This window comes from Protopterus annectens, chromosome 11.part0, assembly GCF_019279795.1.
Source record: "Protopterus annectens isolate FY-2018-M chromosome 11.part0, PAN1.0, whole genome shotgun sequence".
Classification (NCBI taxonomy): domain Eukaryota; kingdom Metazoa; phylum Chordata; order Ceratodontiformes; family Protopteridae; genus Protopterus; species Protopterus annectens.
The window spans coordinates 549,346,226-549,367,729 of NC_056745.1; the positions used below are offsets into that span (position 1 = coordinate 549,346,226).

General features: G+C 36.8%; 1 protein-coding gene across 1 annotated transcript in view; it reads left to right on the forward strand.

Annotated features, from left to right (window-relative positions):
- GRIP1 (glutamate receptor interacting protein 1) overlaps nt 1–21,504 on the forward strand; it is a 2,220,015-nt gene that overhangs the window by 1,333,297 nt on the left and 865,214 nt on the right. The window contains exon 12 of the mRNA XM_044088060.1: nt 262–407. Within this exon, the coding sequence (XP_043943995.1) occupies nt 262–407 (146 nt within the window). The remainder of the gene's footprint in view (nt 1–261; nt 408–21,504) is intronic.

The window sequence follows — 21,504 nt, forward strand, 5'->3', positions numbered from 1 at the left end:
CTATTGTATGTATTGTTAAAAAAATGTGCCTTGCACCTTTGAAATAATTTGCTATTTTGTCCCTTTACTTTTATGATAATGTGAAAACATAAATGTAGGATTTGTTTTGCCCACCATGTTGTCAGTGAATGTTGTATCAGAAGTTGCATACAGTAAAGTCAACCCAAAGAATGACTTGAGATTGCTGAATTAGATGGTTAACAACTTGTAGTTTCCTGCATCTTTAATGTTGCAGAAGTAACTTGTTCAAATACTTGCCAGGTGTGGCTTGCTGCAAGTGGGAGACAGACTTCTTGCAATTAATGGAATTTCAACAGAGGATGGAACCCTTGAGGAAGCTGACCAGCTGCTTCGAGACTCTCGTATCACAAGCAAAGTCACTCTGGAAATAGAGTTTGATGTAGCAGGTAGGCAAAGGATGGTGCAATTCATAAAGATTTCCAAAACTTTAAGTACATACATTTCAATACATTTCATTGTTTCGAAGATGGGTAAAATATTTTTTTATGAACAGCTGGATATAGCTTTCTATCTCCTTAGAAAACACAACCAAGGCATACCTTTATTCATATAAGTTACTTATTAAATATAGCCAAGGCATGCCTCCATTCATATAAGTTACTTATTAAATATAACCAGGGCATGCCTTCATTCATATAAGTTACTTATTAAATATAACCAGGGCATGCCTCCACTCATATAAGTTACTTATTAACTATAACCAGGGCATGCCTCCATTCATATAAGTTATTTGTTAAATACAACCAGGGCATGCCTTCATTCATATAAGTTACTTATTAAATATAACCAAGGCATGCCTTCATTCACATAAGTTACTTATTAAATATAACCAAGGCATGCCACCATTCATATAAGTTATTTATTAAATACAACCAAGGCATGCCTCCATTCATATAAGTTATTTGTTAAATACAACCAAGGCATGCCTCCATTCATATAAGTTATTTATTAAAAACAATAAAGGCATATATCCATTCATGTAAATGATTTATTAAATACAACCAAGGCATGCCTCCACTCATATAAGTTATTTATTAAATACAACCAAGGAATATCTCCATTCATATACATTATTTATAAAATACAACCAAGGCATGCCTCCGTTCATATAAGTTATTTGTTAAATACAACCAAAGCATGCCTTCATTCATATAAGTTATTTGTTGAATACAACCAAGGTATGCCTCCTTTCATGTAAGTTACTTATTAAATATAACCAAGGCATGCCTCCACTCATATAAGTTATTTATTAAATACAACCAAGGAATATCTCCATTCATATACATTATTTATAAAATACAACCAAGGCATGCCTCCGTTCATATAAGTTATTTGTTAAATACAACCAAAGCATGCCTTCATTCATATAAGTTATTTGTTGAATACAACCAAGGTATGCCTCCTTTCATGTAAGTTACTTATTAACTATAACAAAGGCATGCCTCCATTCATATAAGTTACTTATTAAATATAACCAAAGCATGCCTCCATTCATATAAGCTATTTATTAAATATAGCCAAGGCATGTTCCCATTGATATAAGCTATTTATTAAATACAACCAAGGCATAGTTCTGTACATTGTTTTCAAAATGCTGTGTACGTACAGTTACATGAAATGAGTATACAAACGTGTTCCAGTGTAGTGGCATTTCTGTAATGTGTAATTTGGTAATAGAATATATGCAGTTGCTTTTTTGCCACAGATGGATCAGCCCAGCTATGCAAGCTGCAGCAATAAATTCAAACAATAGTACCATATACATAAAACATTTTAATAGTACCATAGCATCAGAACTAAATTTCAGTGATCTCTTGGTGTAGAAAAAGTTCTATACATCTATATAAAATATATTGATTTGTTAACCAGGGAAATCTCTAAGCACAGACACGTCTTTTCACTGGCAGCTTTGGAGTACTGTATAGGTAAGTGACTTTTTCAGACTTATGTGGTGGGATGTCAACATTGAAGGAATCAAATTCTGTTCTACACAATGAAGCTCATAAGTAGCTCATAGCTTTTATTCTTTTAACTATATTGCCAGAATAAGTAGAAATAGAAACAGAAAAACTCCCTATAAATGTAGCTGAGATGAGCATATCTGATAAATTTACAGTCCCTTCTATCTCTAGACTACAGGGTCTGCAGTTCTGCATTAAACAGAAGTAGCTCCGTTTTGTGATTTTTTTTTTTTTTTTTTTTTTTTTTTTATCGGCACGTACACCGTCATACGGGCCAATCAAAAATCATCAAACACGGAGGTACTTGTGTTTAATGCGGAACTGCAACCTTTTTTTTTTTTTGTCCCTATCTGGCCCATCAGAAATCTGGTAACCCTGAAGCAGATACAGTATTTAAACTGGTACAGTTTTTCTAGTTAAATGTTGTTTCTGTACTTAGTAGCATCATATAGGTATCCTACCTAGTTGTGTTATCATTCACTTGTATTGGCCATTTTGTCCTCTTTCTCCCCAGGCACATGTGTATGTGTGTGAGAGAGAAAGAGAGAGAGAGAGAAACAATGAAAGAACCAAGGGAAGAGGTGTTCATAATTTTAATGAACACATTTTGTTTTTTCTCCTTTCAGCACTACCAGACTATTATTGTGCAGCCAAGCAGCAGAAATACATCATCTGAAGCGCAGCACTAAATGGTTTCTGGGAAGGGTTTTGCTTCTGTTTGGTAGTTAAAAGCCTGAAACCTGGGTATACAGTAGTTAAGTAGAGTATAAATGCATAGGATGACTAGAACCTAGACTTCATACTCAGCAACAGTTACCTTAAATGTGTGGGTTGCACTGTATACCATATATATATAATACAGCAAGAATCAACATTTTAGATTAGTGTATTCCAAATACATACTGCAGTTAGTCTGTTTAGTCCCAGTGTTGTCAGCTAAAGCTTTCAGTTTTGACATAATTCAAATACCAAAAAAAAAAAATTAAAAAAGTGCATTTTCCTTTGTAGTTTGACATAATTGTTAAAATTTTAATTTCCAAATTTGTAGACAAGAAGGTATATTGTACCCAGCATTTTCAAGGATTGTTGTGCATTCACATTTGTGCAAAAGCATATTATTCTAGCAGACTATATCTTCTTATTTTGTAATCAGTCACACAAAGCATCTCTGCAGCATTTTACTTTTCTTAAAGTATTAATTAGATATTACAGATTTAGACACACACATTTAAGTTGTTCAGCTTTAGGCCTTTACTCTGCTGTTACTGTGTAAGATGACTTGGTGTGTACAATTATTTTAAATCAGAACTCTCATTGGTGATGTCATCAGTATTCTACATAGTTTATATTAAAACTGTTAAATTTCACCTGCTTTTAAGCCTCACGTTTGCAAAGGTTTGCTCTCAGTTAACCAGAGCTGCTCACAGTTTGGTGACTTTAGCCAGATATCTGGACTCCATCTGAACTGAAATTCAAGGCATCCACTGCAAGCAACTGAAAAATAAGTATATTTAAAGCCTGTATTGCACTTTAACTGTATTTATTTGAATTGCTGCTTCATTTTTGTGGATTGTGTCTGCATTGTTTTGGCTGCACTTTGAAATTCTGTACTTCTACCTTATATAGCATAGGCTAGATTCAGACTAGCTGAATCTAGACTGTTTGGTATCACTTTGCTCTAAACCAGCTGTCTTACATTAAGATAGCCTCCCTGCACCCTTGTGTCAGAAGTGTATAGCTCAAGTTTCATCTGAGTTGAGGATTGCTAGAGAAATGCTCAGTGTGGGGCTTTCCCATTGATAGTTTGTCTTAAAACTGTTGAATTTCACCTGTATTTAAGCCTCGCGTTTACACATAGCCACTCATTACACAATGGGGGTTAGCACTGCCCTGTATAGACACAAACTCCTGGAAACTTAAATTTTCCATAGACATCTGTCAGTAGAGCCCTCCCAAGTCCTTTGTTGTTCTGCAGGTAGCTCAGCTGCACACTGAGCAGCATTGCAACAGCTCTTCATCCTAAATCCGCAACAGAATAAGCCCCTATGTTATTCGTACATCACAAACTGATCTAACTTACCCACTCCCCAGTGGTACTATGGTATAAACCTGCCATTATTGATCAGTTTCCCACCATTCCTTCAGCCAGACTGATTGACTTGGGTATCCTGGCGCAATGTAGTGATTGCCTTGTATATACTGACAACCACTTAGTCCAGAAACAAACAAATACCATAGATGAGAGATGTAATTGCACTATCAATTTGGAAACAATTCTCTCATGTAACAAAAAGCAAGGCATCAAACAGGTTGTCAGTTCATGCACTTTACCTTTCACACAAGTTCAGGGCAAAACACACAAACTCACATACACAGAGGTACTCATTAAAAGCCTACCAAAGTATCGCAGACCTCCCAAGCACAAATTATCTGCACACACTTCAACATGTATAGAAACCACTGCACATAACAACACACATATCACTGTCCCATCAAATAAGCCCCTAAGGCAAAATGCCTCAAAACCTAATGTGTTGGTTATAAGAGACTCCATAGTGAGACACAAAAATGATCTCTTCACCAAGCTGGCCAAGGAGAAGGTCCCAGTCAGCTGCCTATTGAGTGCCAGCATCTGTCAGATCATGTATGCACACAGTTCACTCAATAATAAGTACTGTTATGAATCTGTCATAGTCCATTCTGGGGTGAATGACTTGAGATGTACCTCCCTGCACTACATGAAGACACACATGCCTGAACTCTCAATGACTTCAACAATTGGCTTAGCTTCTGCTGTTATTCCAGGAGGATCCAGTATTTGCCAGCCTGGGAAGACATGGTCAACAGGCCAAGCTGCTTTGCCAGAGATGGTCTGCACTTGTCTTGCTTAGGCTTTCGGATACTGGCTAAGATGCTTTCCTCCCCATAGTGCCTTTTTTAGGCAATACCAAAATGACAACATTTCCAGAATAGGAAAATCCACTCGAGACAGACTCAAGGTTCTGCTGCTTAATACAAGGATTCTAAACACGAAACTGCACTCGCTGGAAGCATTCCTCACCTTGGAAGATGCTGATGTCTGTGCAGTCACTGAAACATGGTTCAGGACTACTTCATGCCCAATTAACTATAGGCAAAACACCCTACCACATCACTGCTAGTTGTAGGTCCCCCTCCATGAACCAGGAAAAGCACAATGTCTACCTGGACTTACTGGAGTCACTCGCCATATAACCCAACACCTTAGTCATGGGAGATTTCAATTATCCCTCCATCAACTGGGTAACATAAATGAGGTCAAACATGCTCACCCAGAGGTTCCTGAACTTTGTCAATGCACATGCTCTGGAACAGATAGTCTGCACCACTACAAGGGGCTCTAATGTGCTTGACATACTACTCACCGACATGGGTGGTCACTGCACTGCACTGCCCCCTGGGTGATGCTCTACCTGGTAAGGTCAGACCATAAATCAGTCTCATTCAAAGTAACTATTGGACCCCACACCCCCAAAGGAACAAAAAAAAAACTAAGAAACTTCTCCACAGCAAACTACAGCCTACTAAAAGATTTATACCCCCTGCAGTCGCAGGCAATAATGACTCTTATGCAGAGATGTACACAAATGTCCTGTATAATTATCTTAGCAACAGTACAGACTCAGCTGTACTTGACCAGATTAAAACCAGGCCCTCTGGAAAAGACAAGCAACCTTAGTGGACATCTAGTATAAACAGATTGTGTAACAAAAGGAAGAAACTGTCCAAGAACAAGAGATAACTGCCTCTGCATAGGAAGAATTCACTCCACAGTGTGAACAAGCAAATCAGAAGTTTTGTAAAATCCTCTGAAGCTAATTATGAAGCTAAAATAGCATCACTAGCCAAGGATAATCATAAGGCATTATTTAACTATGTCCAAAATCTAAAAAGGAGTGCCCAGCTATGTACCGAATTGGTAGTAGATGGTACCACTCACACTATACTGGAGGAAATTGCCAACCTGCTAGCTGACAGATTTGGTGCAAACTTTACCCCCCTTCCCCACCACCCATACCATGAAGCATACCTGATACTAGTTCTCTACCTAGTATCTCTAGAGATCAAGTCATATCTGTGCTCTTCAAGGCCAAAAACATGGCTTCAGTGGGAATACATAACATCCCAGGTTGCTTGCTAAGCAATCCAAAACAGGACCTAGATGACCCACTTGCTTTTCTCTTTAACCATAGCATGAGAACTGCCTTTCTACCAGCAGAATGTAGAACAGCAACAGTAATCCGCTTGTATAAAGGGGGCCATCAACCGACCATGGGAACTATAGACCCATAAGTCTAACCAGGCTCATCTGCAAGGCCATTTAAAGAATCAACATGGACCTTATCAACAAGGACATAGGTGACCTTCAAACTCTAGAACTACACAGTTTGGCTTTATTAAGGGTAGATCATACTTATTGAACCTGGTAGACTTCTTTGAAATAGTCACAAAGGCCCTGGATGAAGGTAAGACAGTACATACCACCTATCTGGACCTAGCCAAAGCCTTTGACACAATCCCCAACTCGGGTATCATTGATAAACTCTCCCAGGTAGGTGTTAATCCTTACATCACTAGATAGGTAGCTAATTGGCTCACCAACAGAACACATACTGTCAAAGTTGGTGATGCTACCTCTACCAGTAGATCCATCAACAGTAGCGTACCACAAGGATCTTGTACTGGACTCTTTACTATTTGGAATCTATTTCTCAGACATCCAGGCTAAAATAGATGGCCTTTGGCTTACTAAGTTCATTAATGATTCTAAACAAGGTGCAATAATTGAGTCCCTCAACACTGTTAACGTATTTCAAGAGGGGCTAACACAAACAAATGACTGGTGCCAAAGTCACTGTCTAAAACTAAATGCAAAAAAGTGCACTATTATCCCATATGGCAAAGCAGAGTACCTCAATAATTACAATATTAACAGCACCCCTCTAAGTTCAAACCCAGTGGTGCATGATCTGGGATCACAGGTAGACAGCAATCTGAACTTTGACCATCAAGTTTCCACAGTGGTAAGGACAGCCTTCTACACTGCACATCTCTTACGTAAAGGCATTGCATCTAGATCTAAGGATGTTATAACCCCACTTTACTCAACCCTAGTCAGACCATTAATAGAGTACAATGCTCCCTTCTGCATGTATCTCACCAGACACCTGCAGCAACTGGAAGAAGATGCAGGGCTTCCAAACCATGATCTATATGGTTAGACTGAAAGCCCTGTCACTGTACTCTGTATAATATAGGCTACTAAGAGGTGACTTGTGCCTGGCCTACACAGCAGTCTCTGACCGTGACCTGATGGAAAAGCTGCACATCTGCAAATCAAATGGCATAAGAGTCACTAGCTCTAGGGATCTCAACCTTGCCAGTGAGATTAACAGAACATGCTGGAGAGACAGAGATTGCCTCTACTCTGGAATAAACTTCCAGTTCATATGAAGCAGAGCTCCTCAATGACCCAATTCAAGCACAACCTGAACAAATGGATGGACGATTACAAGTTCACCCCAGAGGTGGCACCCATGACACTCATGGGAATGGGTAGTCAATGCTAATCTGTAAAGTATGTCCATCTAACCAAGAACAATTAGGGCAACCCGGAATTAACATGGCTAAGCTTATAAAGGCTCGAGGACTGCTGGCCTAATAATTTCCTATGAATCCATGAACTTATAAAACGTTTTTTTTTTTTCATGAAATATGTAAAATCAGAACCAGTGTGTATGTGTGCCCTCAATTCACCTCAACACCCCCCCCCCCCAGACTCATGAAAAATCCCACTTGGGTTATGGACATTCTAACTTGCCTTAAAAAAAGAAATGTTTTAGAGTGTTCTCCCTTCTTAATTTCCATCCTTTGTATGCTAAAGAGAAAAATCTGTCTATTCTTCATGGTCCTAATTAAAAAGCTGAAACTCTTGTTGTAAATATTCCTTCCAGGTCCTGATGCAAAAGCTGAAACTCTTGCTGTAAATACATATGATATAATAGTGTCTTTTCAAAAGACATTTGGAGCATGAGCACTAGGGAATACTCACAAAGGAACAAAGCTTGATTTTCTTAAGACTTTTCTTATGCATACTATTATAATGTAGGTAACTGTTGCTTTGCATCTATTTTTTCAAAATCCTAACTTTTAAATTGTTGGCAGATTTATAAACCACCAGTCCCAGAAAATTGAATTGAATTGAATTATGATGTTATGCTAGATGCAGAGGATGAATTAAATTGGAAGAAATATTGTTGACAGATTAACTGAGGATGCACAAGCCAGTGCATTTCTTTGTGCTGGTCCCAAGCCCGGATAAATGGGGAGGGTTGCGTCAGGAAGGGCATCTGGCGTAAAACATTTGCCAAATGAGATATGCAGAAAACAATACAGATTTACATACCGGATTGGTCGAGGCCTGGGTTAACAATGACCGCCACCAGTACTGTTAGCCAACAGGGTGCTGGCAGAAATTGGGCTACTGTTGGCCAAAGGAAGAGAAGGAGAAAAAGAGGGGGAAGGCATGCCTGAATGCAGGAAGAGAGGAGAAAGATTAGGATTGTGGTAGTGATGGTAAGAACTTTGAATGTTGGCAGTATGACTGGTATAAGGAGAGAGCTAGCTGATATGATGGACAGAGTTGATATATTGTGTGTGCAAGAGACCAGGTGGAAGGGAAGTAAAGCCAGGTGTATTGGAGGCGGGTTCAAATTGTTCTATCATGGTGTGGATGGGAGGAGAAATGGGGGTTGGGGTTATCCTGAAGGAACAGTATGCCAAGACTGTTTTGGAGGTGAAAAGAGTGTCAGATAGAGTGATGTTAATGAAGCTGGAAATTGATGGTGTAATGATGAATGTTGTTAATGCATATGCTCTGCAAGTTGGGTGTGCAATGGATGAGAAAGAAAATTTTGGAGTGAGTTGGACGAAGTGGTGATGACTGTATCCAAGGGTGAGAGAGTGGTGATCAGAGCAGATTTCAATGGGCATGTTGTTGAAGGGAATAGAGGAGATGAGGAGGTGATGGGTAGGTATGGTGTTCGGGAAAGGAATGCAGAAGGTCAGATGGTAGTGGGTTTTGCAAAAAGGATGGACATGGCTGTGGTGAATACATATTTTAACAAGAGGGAGGAGCATAGGGTGACATACAATAGTGGAGGGAGATGCACACAGGTGGATTATATCCTATGCGGGAGGGCCAGTTTGAAGGAGATTGGAGACTGTAAAGTGGTGATGGGGGAAAATGTAGTTAGGCAGCATAGAATGGTGATCTGTAGAATGACGTTGGTGATCAAGAAGAGGAGGAGGAGTGTGAGGGCAGCACCAAGGATCAAATGGTGGAAACTGAAAAAGGGTGATTGTGAGGTGGAGTTCAGACAGGCACTGGGTGGCAGTGAAGAGTTACCGAGCAGCTGGGTAACTACAGCAGAGCTAGTACGGGAGACTGCTAGAAAGGTGCTTGGTGTGACATCTGGACAGAGGAAGAAGGACAAGGAGACCTGGTAGTGGAATGAGGAAGTACAAGAGAGTATACAGAGAAAGAGGCTGATGAAGAAGAAGTGGGATTGTCAGAGAGATGAAGAAAGTATACAGAAGTATAAGGAGATGAGGTGCATGGCAAAGAGAGAGGTGGCAAAGGCTAAAGATAAGGCGTATGGAGAGTTGTATGAAAGGATAGACACTAAGGAGGGAGAAAATGGCCTGCACCAATTGGCTAGACAGATTGACCGAGCTAGGAAAGATGTGCAGCAGGTAAAGGTGATAAAGGATAATGAGAGAAACATACTCACAAGCGAGGAGAGTGTGTTGAACAGATGGAAAGAGTACTTTGAGCGGCTGATGAATGAAGAGAATGAGAGAGAGAGAGAGAGAAAGTTGGATGATGTGGGGATAGTGAATCAGGAAGTGCAACAAATTAGCAAGGAGGAAGTAAGGATAGCTATGAAGAAGATGAAGAATGGAAAGGCTGTTGGTCCAGATGACATACCTGTAGAAGTTTGGAGGTGTTTAGGAGAAATGGCAGTGGAATTTTTAAACAGATTCTTTAATGAAATCTTGGAAAGTGAGTGGATGCTGAAATGTGGAGAAAAAGTGTTTTGGTACCGATTGTTAAGAATAAGGGTGAAGTGCAGAGCTGTAGTAACTACAGAGAGATAAAACTGATCAGTCACAGCATGAAATTATGGGAAAGAGTAGTAGAAGCTAGGTTAAGAAGGGAGGTGATGATTAGTGATCAGCAGTATGGCTTCATGCCAGGAAAGAGCACTACAGATGCAATGTTTGCTCTGAGAGTGTTGATGGAGAAGTACAGAGATGGTCAGAAGGACTTGCATTGTGTCTTTGTGGACTTAGAGAAAGCATATGACAGGGTGCCTAGAGAGGAGTTGTTGTATTATATGAGGAAGTCAGGAGTGGCAGAGAAGTATGTAAGCGTGGTACAGGATATGTACAAGGGTGGTGTGACAGCAGTGAGATCTGCAGTGGGAGTGACAGATGCATTTAAGGTGGAATTGGGATTACATCAAGGATCAGCTCTGAGCCCTTTCTTATTTGCAGTGGTGATGGACAGGTTGACAGATGAGATCAGACAGGAGTCCCTGTGGACTCTGATGCTTGCAGATGACATTATGATCTGTAGTGAGAGTAGGGAACAGGTGGAGGAGACCCTGGAGAGATGGAGATATGCTTTAGAGAGGAGAGGAATGAAGATCAGCAGGACTAAGACAGAATATATGTGTGTGAATGAGAGGGAGTATAGAGGAATGGAGAAGATGCAGGGAGTAGAGGTGGCGAAGGTGGATGAGTTTAAATACTTGGGATCAACAGTTCAGAGTAATGGTGAGTATGGAAGAGAGGTGAAGAAGAGAGTACAGGCAGGGTGGAAAAGGAGTGATTTGTGACAGACGAATACCAGTAAGAGTGAAAAGGAAGGTCTACAAGAGGGTAGTGAGACCAGCTATGTTGTATGGGTTGGAGACGGTGGCATTGACAAAAAGGCAGGAGTCAGAGCTGGATGTGGCAGAGTTAAAGATGTTAAAATTTGCACTGGGTGTGACAAGGTTAAACAGGATTAGGAATAAATATATTAGAGGGGTCAGCCCAGGTTGGACGGTTTGGAGACAAAGTCAGAGAGACGAGATTGCATTGGTTTGGACATGTGCTGAGGAGGGATGCTGGGTATATTGGGAAAAGGATGCTAAGGATGGATATGCCAGGTAAAAGGAAAAGAGGGAGGCCTAAGTTAGGGTTTATGGAGGTGGTGAGAGAGGACATGCAGGTGGTTGGTGTGACAGAGCAAGATGCAGAGGACAGAAGGAAATGGTAACAGATGATCCGCTGTGGCAATCCCTAATGGGAACAGCTGAAAGAAAAAAGAAATGTTGGCAGATTAAGTTGAATGCATGTAATTTCCTGGGAATGAATGAAAGGGAAAATTACAAAGTTGTCCTGAAAAGGAAGGGGTTAAATCATTATAGGTTGTAGTCACGTGATACTTATTAAATGTATTTATTATGGTTTTAGTTAGTGCAACTTGGTCTGAAGAAGTTCCATGATAGGAATGAAAGCGCTTACCAGTTGTATCTGTTTGGTAGTTCGAATAAAGAAATGTGGATGAGGTTATAACATTTTATTATTTTATAACTTCGGTCTAGTTACATTGGATACGTTGTTGCTTTTATTGCAGCAGTCCATTTGAATAACAAATATCACTGTAAAGGCAAGGAAAGAAAAGTTGTTTTGCAATGTACCATTATCTTAAGCCTTAAACATATATACAAAATCATAAATGTACAAATATAGCATATGACTTAAATGAGAAACAATACAATAAGCCAATGGTTACTATGACCAAAAGACATCCATGAAAGCTGTAGCACAGCATTGTGAGAGACATATTCTAAATTATGCTTCCTTACAGTGCTTCTCCTTATCCTCACTTTACATTTTATAAGCCTTAGTTTCAGAATTGCTTCTTCTTTTCATTTGATCTTATCCTCACAGGTGAATATTTGTAGGTCAGTTTTCTGACCATTATTAGCACAGTCTGAAAACCCTGTATTATAGCTTGTATCAGTGAATAACACACAAGGCAGGCTGATAGAGATGATGAGAATGCTCACTCAGGTCTCAAATTTTTGAATGCCTATCCAGTCGCCAAGGTTAATCTTGAAAGTTACTTTTATTCTCTACCACTGTGCAGTATATTGCTTTGCAGCTGGATGCCAACCTAAAATAATTGCTCTGTTTTGTTACTATCCTTTTGGCTTTGTCTTAATGTACTCTGCATTTGTGACTTTGCTAGGAGGTGAGCAAAATAGGTTTTGTTTATTAACTAGTCAGTAAAGTTGGGATATCAAATATGAAATATGTTATGAGACATTAAACCACTTAGCATAAACTTGATAGCAATTGACAAGAATGCTGAATCATGATTGGCTGTTTCACTCCTAATATGTGATATCACTGCAAGGATTTACTTTGAAACATTGAATTTATTTTAGGAGATGCAAAATATCACAATTACAATTGAAGCCGCAGTGGTGCAGCGGTTGTTGTTGCCTCACAGCAAGAGGTTCTCCTGTTCGATTCTCGGCTGGAGCGCCTTCTGTGTGGAGTCTGCATGTCCTCCCCAAGATCGAGTGGCGTTCGAAAGACGTGCGTAGAATGGGTGTGCCTTCATTGAAGGTTGCGCGTTGAGCTTGCACCTCAGCACCTATAAAAAATCTACTGCCAATCATTAGCAGACTGGAGTAACGCTGTTGCGACCCCTAACTGGGAAAAGCCAAAAGAAAAACAACAACAATGTCCAAATTGAATAAACAGTAATAATAACAACAAATTGCTATACAAGCCAGTACAGAACACTAAAAATCAATTTTCAGGAGGTTGTACCTTTGCCCCCCAACCACCAGTCCCATTATGTATACTGCCTTTGAGGATGTACAACCTTGGAGAAAAGGACACATTTGCATAAAATAAGAAACAGCTTTTTCCTCTTCTCCAAGTCCTGTGACTTCACTGCAGATCACAGCACCAGTGACAACCCAAGTTCTGACAGTCAGATGTTGACAATATCTAAATGAGGTTTAACATAACTGGTTAACATTGTTATTGGTGGCAAATCACATTGATCTTTTATTCATTTACATACTGGCCTTCAACAACTCTCTGACTGAACCAACATGTTGCACTTGCACACAGAAAATCGTTTTTCTCCTCAGTATGTATTAAATTGAAGAGAATAGTCCAACTTTTGTCTCCTCAGCTATCACATCCATTATAGCTGTAAAAGCTTTCAGACATGGTTACATATGAAGCACAAGACTTTCTTTCCCTGAGTCAGAGAGACACCTTCACTGTCTTGGAGCCAGTCACAAACATACAAGAGCTGCAATGTGTTTCCATGAGGCTTTTAACTGTATATTGTTAAACTCAGATCTTCAAAATGCTGATCTGTCAGTATTGTTCCAAATAAAACCATAAATAAAATGTTTGTTTTTCACAATCCCCAGATGGTGGCTGTGCATAATGACTTTGCATGTCTCTTAGGGACTGAACTATACAAACATAATGATGAACTTCACATGGCGGTGTCCTAATTTAAGTGTTTTGAAAATACTTGCCAGTTATGAGCATGCATTTAATTTGAAAAACATATCTTCTTGACTTTAACTACCATTTTCAACATGTTAACCAATAGCTTACTACGTATCATTACATGGAGTAGTTCTTTAATGTAACAGCTGTCATTTGCCATATGCAGGCCATCAAACTGCTTTCTTTACATGAAAATTACCTTTGCAGCATTACAGGGCTAACTGTATATTTTTTGTTTGCTTTTAATCATGATATACTGATGCAATAGTATGTTGAAAAGATTTCTAGAGCTGTCAAAAACCATCAAGATGATGAGCTTGCTTTTTCAGTACTGCTCATTTTTTTGTCATTACACTTCCAGTTCTAAGGACAGGGTGACTGTGCTGTAGGCTACATATGATGTTGTCAGTAGCTGTATCTTACAACACAGGAAAGGAACAAGCCTATGCTTACAGCCTTTAATTGGACTGTCAGTTATCTACCGAGATCCTTTTCTACATAGGGCAAAGTTTGCCATCTGTTTGTCTGACTTACCTCACTTCTAGACCATCTACTCTAGGTCAGAAGCTCAAACAAGACTAGTTCAAAGTTATAGTGTTTATTAGTTTTCAGGCACAAAGCCCTAGTTCAAGCTAGACAGGAAGCTGGGTCCTACTGCAAGTGGATTATAAAGTTACCCCCACAAAATTGTCCAAAAGCTTTTTTTCCCTCAAAAAATGTTTTTTTTTTATTTTTCAAATACATTTGAATGAATTCCATAGTATCTATACATAACAACTTAAGTACCTATGTGCACTATTTACATTAGCCTGACACTATAACAGATCTTAATGTATACAGTTACTTTATAAATATGTCCAATCAATTAGCACGAGTGTCTGATCAGTTATAGTATAGTGTCAATCAATTATAAGATTTTTCCCTAGTGTTGTTGATAAATGGCTTTGGATAAATTCTTAGTTCTTTAATTTTAATTTCCAATAATACTGTGGTCTTCTGTAGGCTGAAGATTTCTTCCAAAGTTGGTATTGTGTTTGCATTCCATCTTCTTGTTATACATTTCCTTGAAATTGCAAGTATAGTCCATACTAGATACATGTTTGACCTATTCAAATGAGGACCTTCATTCACATTTAATAATACAAGAGCTTTAGTTAAGTAAAATGATTCATTAAATAAAGCTTGTAGAAAGTTATTAATACCGTTCCAAAATGGCTTTATTTTAACACAATCAAAGAAAATGTGATTCCAGTCTGCATTGTGTACTTGCTGACAATTCCAACATATTCCTTTTATGGAAGAACTAATTTTATTGATTCTGTCTGGGGTTAAGAATGCTCTGTGCAAGCATTCCCAATTAAAAACTTTCCAGTATTGTGTAAAGGATGTGTATTTTTATCGATAATAAGATATTTGTTTTAATATCTTCAGTTAACTGTATTGAATGTCCTTTTGTTATATATTTCCAATATGAGGTTTTGGGTGTTGTTTTATAGTTTATCAATATTTTGTAAAATTTTTAAATACTGTTTCCTATGTCAAAGTCATTATATATGATTTCATGTATGTATTTCGTAAATTTAGGTTTTTCTTTAAATGAAGAATTGTTAATTATTCTACTTAAATCTTGCGAATATGACAGAATACTCTGTAAAGTTAGCCAGTCCTGTTGTGGAATTTTGTATGTTGTTTTTATTACTTGCATCTCTAAAACTTTTAGTTCTTTGATACATTGAAGCCAACAAACAAATCCTTTCTGTTCCCAGGAATTAATAATTTTTCTATGTATTTTATGTGGAAAGTTCTTTGTGACTATAAATGGTGTTAAAAGATCAAACCAGATTTTTAAATCTATATTTGCATTAATAATTTTCCTAAATCAGTCAATGTAATTAATCATACGAGTTTTAGTGGGTTTAGTTATGTTATATTGCATACTAATACATAATATGTGCCATGGCAAATTGTTTTTATCTGTTATTTGAAATTTTTTTGTAAATCAAATTCATTTATTGATATCACAATTAGTAATTATTTCCTATTTGCAGAGTAATTTGGACTTATCCAATCTGAGATTGTTTTAGATATTGATGCTTTTATATATGTTCCTATATCAGGAAAGTTTAATCCTCCCTGTTTTCATGGTCTGATATTATGTATTTCTGTTTCTTTTGGGAAACCATAAATATGTTATTAGGTATGAATTTATTTCTTTAAGTATATTCATTTCTTTAAGTATATTCCTTTCTGTTAACAGTTGTATTGCCAAGGCTATATATAGGATCTTGGGCAGTAAAACCATTTTTATTAACTGTAGTCTGTCTTCAAATGTTACTACTATTTTGTTTCATTTTTCCACAGAGATTTTAATTGTATTGATGATATTATTGTAATTTTTTGAGACTAATTCATTATTATCCTTGCATAACTCAATTCCTAGATATTTTAAGGTAGATTTTTGTTTCCCCATGATGTGATCCCCTTAGTCTGCAGTTCTTTTTTTTATTTTAAAATAAAAATTTAGATTTTGATTTATTGAAATGGAGTCCTGAAGTCATGTGAAATTTGTCAATTAATACATCAAATTATTCTAATGTCTTTTTGTATTAGATAATGTTAGTAGTAATATGCCATCAGCAAAAAGCATTACTTTAGAATTGTATTGTTCATAAACATCTATTCCTTTAATTTTTATATTGTTATGAATTGAATCTGCCAATATTTCAATAGCCAGAGCAAATTGAATCGGTGACATGGGACAGACATCCTTGTTTATTGCATTTTCTTATATGTATAGATTCAGAGGTAAAAGGACCTAACTTGACATACGCTAAATTATTTGTATATCAAAAGCTTTTTTTTTTTTTTTTAAAGGAGTGTAAGACCTTATTGTAACTAGACAGCATTTGTGGTTGTAAAGTAAATTTCCTTTATATGAGTATTATAATTCCAAGCATCTATAAATAAACTGTTGTTTTGTGTGTGAGAGAGGCATAAACCTAATCCCCAAGGAAATGCATAACAGGTCATCAGTTTTATATTTGTATGCCATCTCTATATAAACTGTAATCCCTGTGATAGTCTTCATAATGTATTTCTATATTCCATCCAACTTGGAGCTAACGTCATCAGTTTACATATAAAAGGCTACATAGTACTCTATTTCTGGTTATGACCAAGGAATGTGTAGACTTGGATTTATTATGTAGGACTGGGAAGTTGTGCTAAAAATTCCAGCAATGTTTCTTTTTTAAGGTGTAACTCGTTAATAGACCTGTACCACTAGTGGATATTTGGTATCTGTCTGTCAGTTTTATGTTTTACAGGGATATATATATATATATATAGGTTCATAGGTAAGTACTAGGCTATCTGCCCGAGGACATCTGTAAGCCTAGCCAGAATGTGTTGGCTTTCAATGCCCCCTTAAATTTGTTCCCTGTGCCTCTATCCAGCAGAGCCATTTGTTCCCTGTGCTTCTGTCCAGCAGAGCCACTGCAGTGATCCCCGGGGTAAATTTTCTGTTTCCCATCCACTCATCAAGGTTTCTCTTGAAGAGTGTTAAGGAGGGGCTCTGCCTAATGTAGATTGGATTATATATATACTGTTTGTTGTTTGTAAAAATGTCTCCAGCTTTTGATCAGTTATTGTCTTTTTCCCCTTTGCCATTCAGCAATATCCTTTATACTCACTCTGTATGTCCATTACCATGAGGGCTAACATGTACTCCTTATGTACATTGTCATGAGGGCTAATACTAATATATATACTCTGTATGTACATCATCATGAGAGCTAATATACACTCCTTATGTACATTATCATGAGGACTAATATATACTCTGTATGTACATTATCATGAGGGCTAATATATACTCCTTTTGTACATTATCATGAGGGCTAATATATACTCTGTATGTCCATTACCATGAGGGCTAACATATACTCCTTATGTACATTATCATGAGGGCTAATATATACTCTGTATGTCCATTACCATGAGGGCTAACATATACTTCTTATGCACATTATCATGAGGGCTAATATATATACTCTTTATGCACATCATAATGAGGGCTAATATATACTCTGTATGTACATTATCATAAGGACTAATATACACTCCTTATGCACATTATCATGAGGGCTAATATATACTCTGAATGTACATTATCAATAGGGCTAATATATACTCCTTATGTACATTATCATGAGGGCTAATATATTTACTCCTTATGGACATTATCATGAGGACTAATATACACTCTGTATGTACATTATCATGATGGCTAATATATACTCCTTATTTACTTTATCATGAAGGCTAATATACACTCCTTATATACATTATCATAAGGGCTAATATACACACCAAATGAACATTATCATGAGGGCTAATATATACTCCTTATGTACATTATCAAGAGGGCTAATATATACTCCTTATGTGCATTATCATGAGGGCTAATATATACTTATACTATAGTTCCTTAGGGAAATTATAATGAGGACTAATATACACTCTGTATGTACATTATCATGAAGGCTAATATATACTCATTATATACGTTATCATGAGGGCTAATATATACTCCTTATGTACATTATCATGAGGGCAAATGTATACTCCTTATATATATTATCATCAGGGCTAACATACACTCTGTATGTACATTATCATGAGGGCTAATATATACTCCTTATATACATTATCATAAGGGTTAATATACACTCTGTATGTACATTATCATGAAGGCTAATATATATGCCTTATGTAGATTATCATGAGGGCTAATATATACTCCTTATGTACATTATTATGAGAGCTAATATATAATCTTCACATGCATTATCATGAGGGCTAATATACACTCCTTAGGTACATTATCATGAGGGGTTATATATATTCCTTACTTATATTATCATGAGGGCTAATATACATTCCTTTTGTACAGTATTATGAGGACTAATATACACTTCTTATATACATTATCATGAGGGCTGTACACACACTGTATGTACACTATCATGAGGACTAATATGTACTTCTTATGTACATTATCGTGAGGGCTAATATACACTCCATATGTACATTATCATGAGGGCTAGTATATTCTCCTTAAGTACATTATTAGGAGGGCTAATATACACTCCATATGTACATTATCATGAGGGCTAATATATACTCCTTGTGTACATTATCATGAGGGCTAATATACAATCCGTATGTACATTATCATGAGGACTAATATATACTCCTTATGTACAGTATCATGAGGGCTAATATGCACTCCATATATACATACTCCTTATATACGTTATCATAAGGGCTAATATACACACCAAATGGACATTATCATGAGGGTGACTATACACTCCTTATATACAAAATCAAGAAGGCTAATATACACTCCTTATGTACGTTATCATGAGGGCGAATATATATTCCTTAAGTACGTTATCGCGAGGGCTAATATATACTCTGTACACACATTATCATGAGGACTAATATACACTCCATATGTACATTATGATGTGGGCTAATATATACTCCTTATGTGCACTATCATGAGGGCTGATATATACTCTGTATGTACATTATCATGAGGGCTAATATACACTCCTTATGTACATTATCAAGAGGGCTAATATACACTCCTTATGCACATTATCATGAGAGCTAATATATACTCTGTATGTAAATTATCATGAGGACTAATATATACTCCTTATGTACATTATCATGAGGGCTGATATATACTCTGTATGTCCATTATCATGAGGGCTAACATATACTCCTTATGTACATTATCATGAGGGCTAATATATACTCTGTATGTACATTTACAGGAGGGCTAATATATACTCCTTATGTACATTATCATAAGGGCTAATATACACTCCTTATTTACATTATCATGAGGGATAATATATACTCTGCATGTACATTATCATATGGGCTAATATACACTCCTTGGGCACATTATCATGACGACTAATATATACTTCTTATGCACATTATCATGAGGGCTAATATATATATATATATATATACTCCTTATGCACATTATAATGAGGGCTACTTTATTCTCTGTATGTACATTATCGTGAGGGCTAATATATACTTCTTATGCACATTATCATGAGGGCTAATAAATACTCTGTATGTACATTATCAAGAGGGCTAATATATACTCCTTATGTGCATTATCATGAGGGCTAATATATATACTCCTTATGGAAATTATAATGAGGACTAATAAACACTCTGTATGTACATTATCATGAAGGCTAATATATACTCCTTATATACGTTATAATGAGGGCTAATATATACTCCTTATGTGCATTATCTTGAGGGCTAATGTACACTCTGTATGAACATTATCATGAGGGCAAATGTATACTCCTTGTATATATTATCATTAGGGCTAACATATACTCTGTACGTACATTATCACGAAGGCCAATACATACTCCTTATATACGTTATCATAAGGGTTAATATACACTCTGTATGTACATTATCATGAGGGCTAATATATATGCCTTATGTACATTATCATGAGGGCTAATATATACTCCTTATGTACACTATCATGAGGGCTAATATATAATCCTTATGTACACTATCATGAGGGCTAATATATAATCCTTATGTGCATTATGATGAGAGCTAATATACACTCCTTATGTATATTATCATGAGGGGTTATATATACTCCTTATGTACATTATCATGAGGGCTAATATACACTCCTTATGTACGTTATTATGAGGGCTAATATAGTCTCCTTATGTAAATTATCATCAGGGCTAATATATACTCCATATGTACATTACCATGAGGGCTAATACGCACTCCTTATGTACATTATCAAGAGGGCTGATATATACTACTTACGTTCATTATCATGAGGGCTAATATACACTCTGGATGTAAATTTAATGAGGGCTAATATATACTCCTTATGTACATTATCATGAGGGCTAATAAAAGTTCTTAAGTACATTATCATGAGGTCTAAAATATACTCCTTATGTACATTGTCCTGAGGACTAATATACTCTCTGTATGTACATTATCATGACGGCTAATATATACTCCTTATTTACTTTATCATGAAGGCTAATATACAATCCTTTTATACGTTATCATGAGGGCTAATATGTACTCCTTAGGTGCATTATCTTGAGGGCTAATATACACTCTGTATGCACGTTATCATGAGGGCAAATATATACTCCATATATATATTATCATCAGGGCTAACATCCACTTTGTACATACATTACCATAAGGGTTAATATACACCCTGTATGTACATTATCATGAGGGCTAATATATACGCCTTATGTACATTATCATGAGGGCTAATATATACTCCTTATGTACATTATCATGAGGGCTAATATATAATCCTTATGTGCATTATGATGAGGGCTAATATACACTCCTTATGTACATTATCATGAGGGGTTATATATACTCCTTATGTACATTATCATGAGGGCTAATATACACTCCTTATGTACGTTATTATGAGGGCTAATATACACTTCTTATATACATTATCATGAGAGCTAATATACACTCTGTATGTACATTATCATGAGGACTAATATGTACTCCTTATGTACATTATCATGAGGGCTAATATACACTCTGTATCTACATTATCATGAAGACTAATATACACTCCATATGTACATTATCATGAGGGCTAGTATATACTCCTTATGTACATTATCAGGAGGGCTAATATACACTCCATATGTACATTATCATGAGGGCTAATATATACTCCTTATGTACATTATCATGAGGGCTAATATACACTTCATATGTACATTATCAAGAGGGCTATTACATACTCCTTATA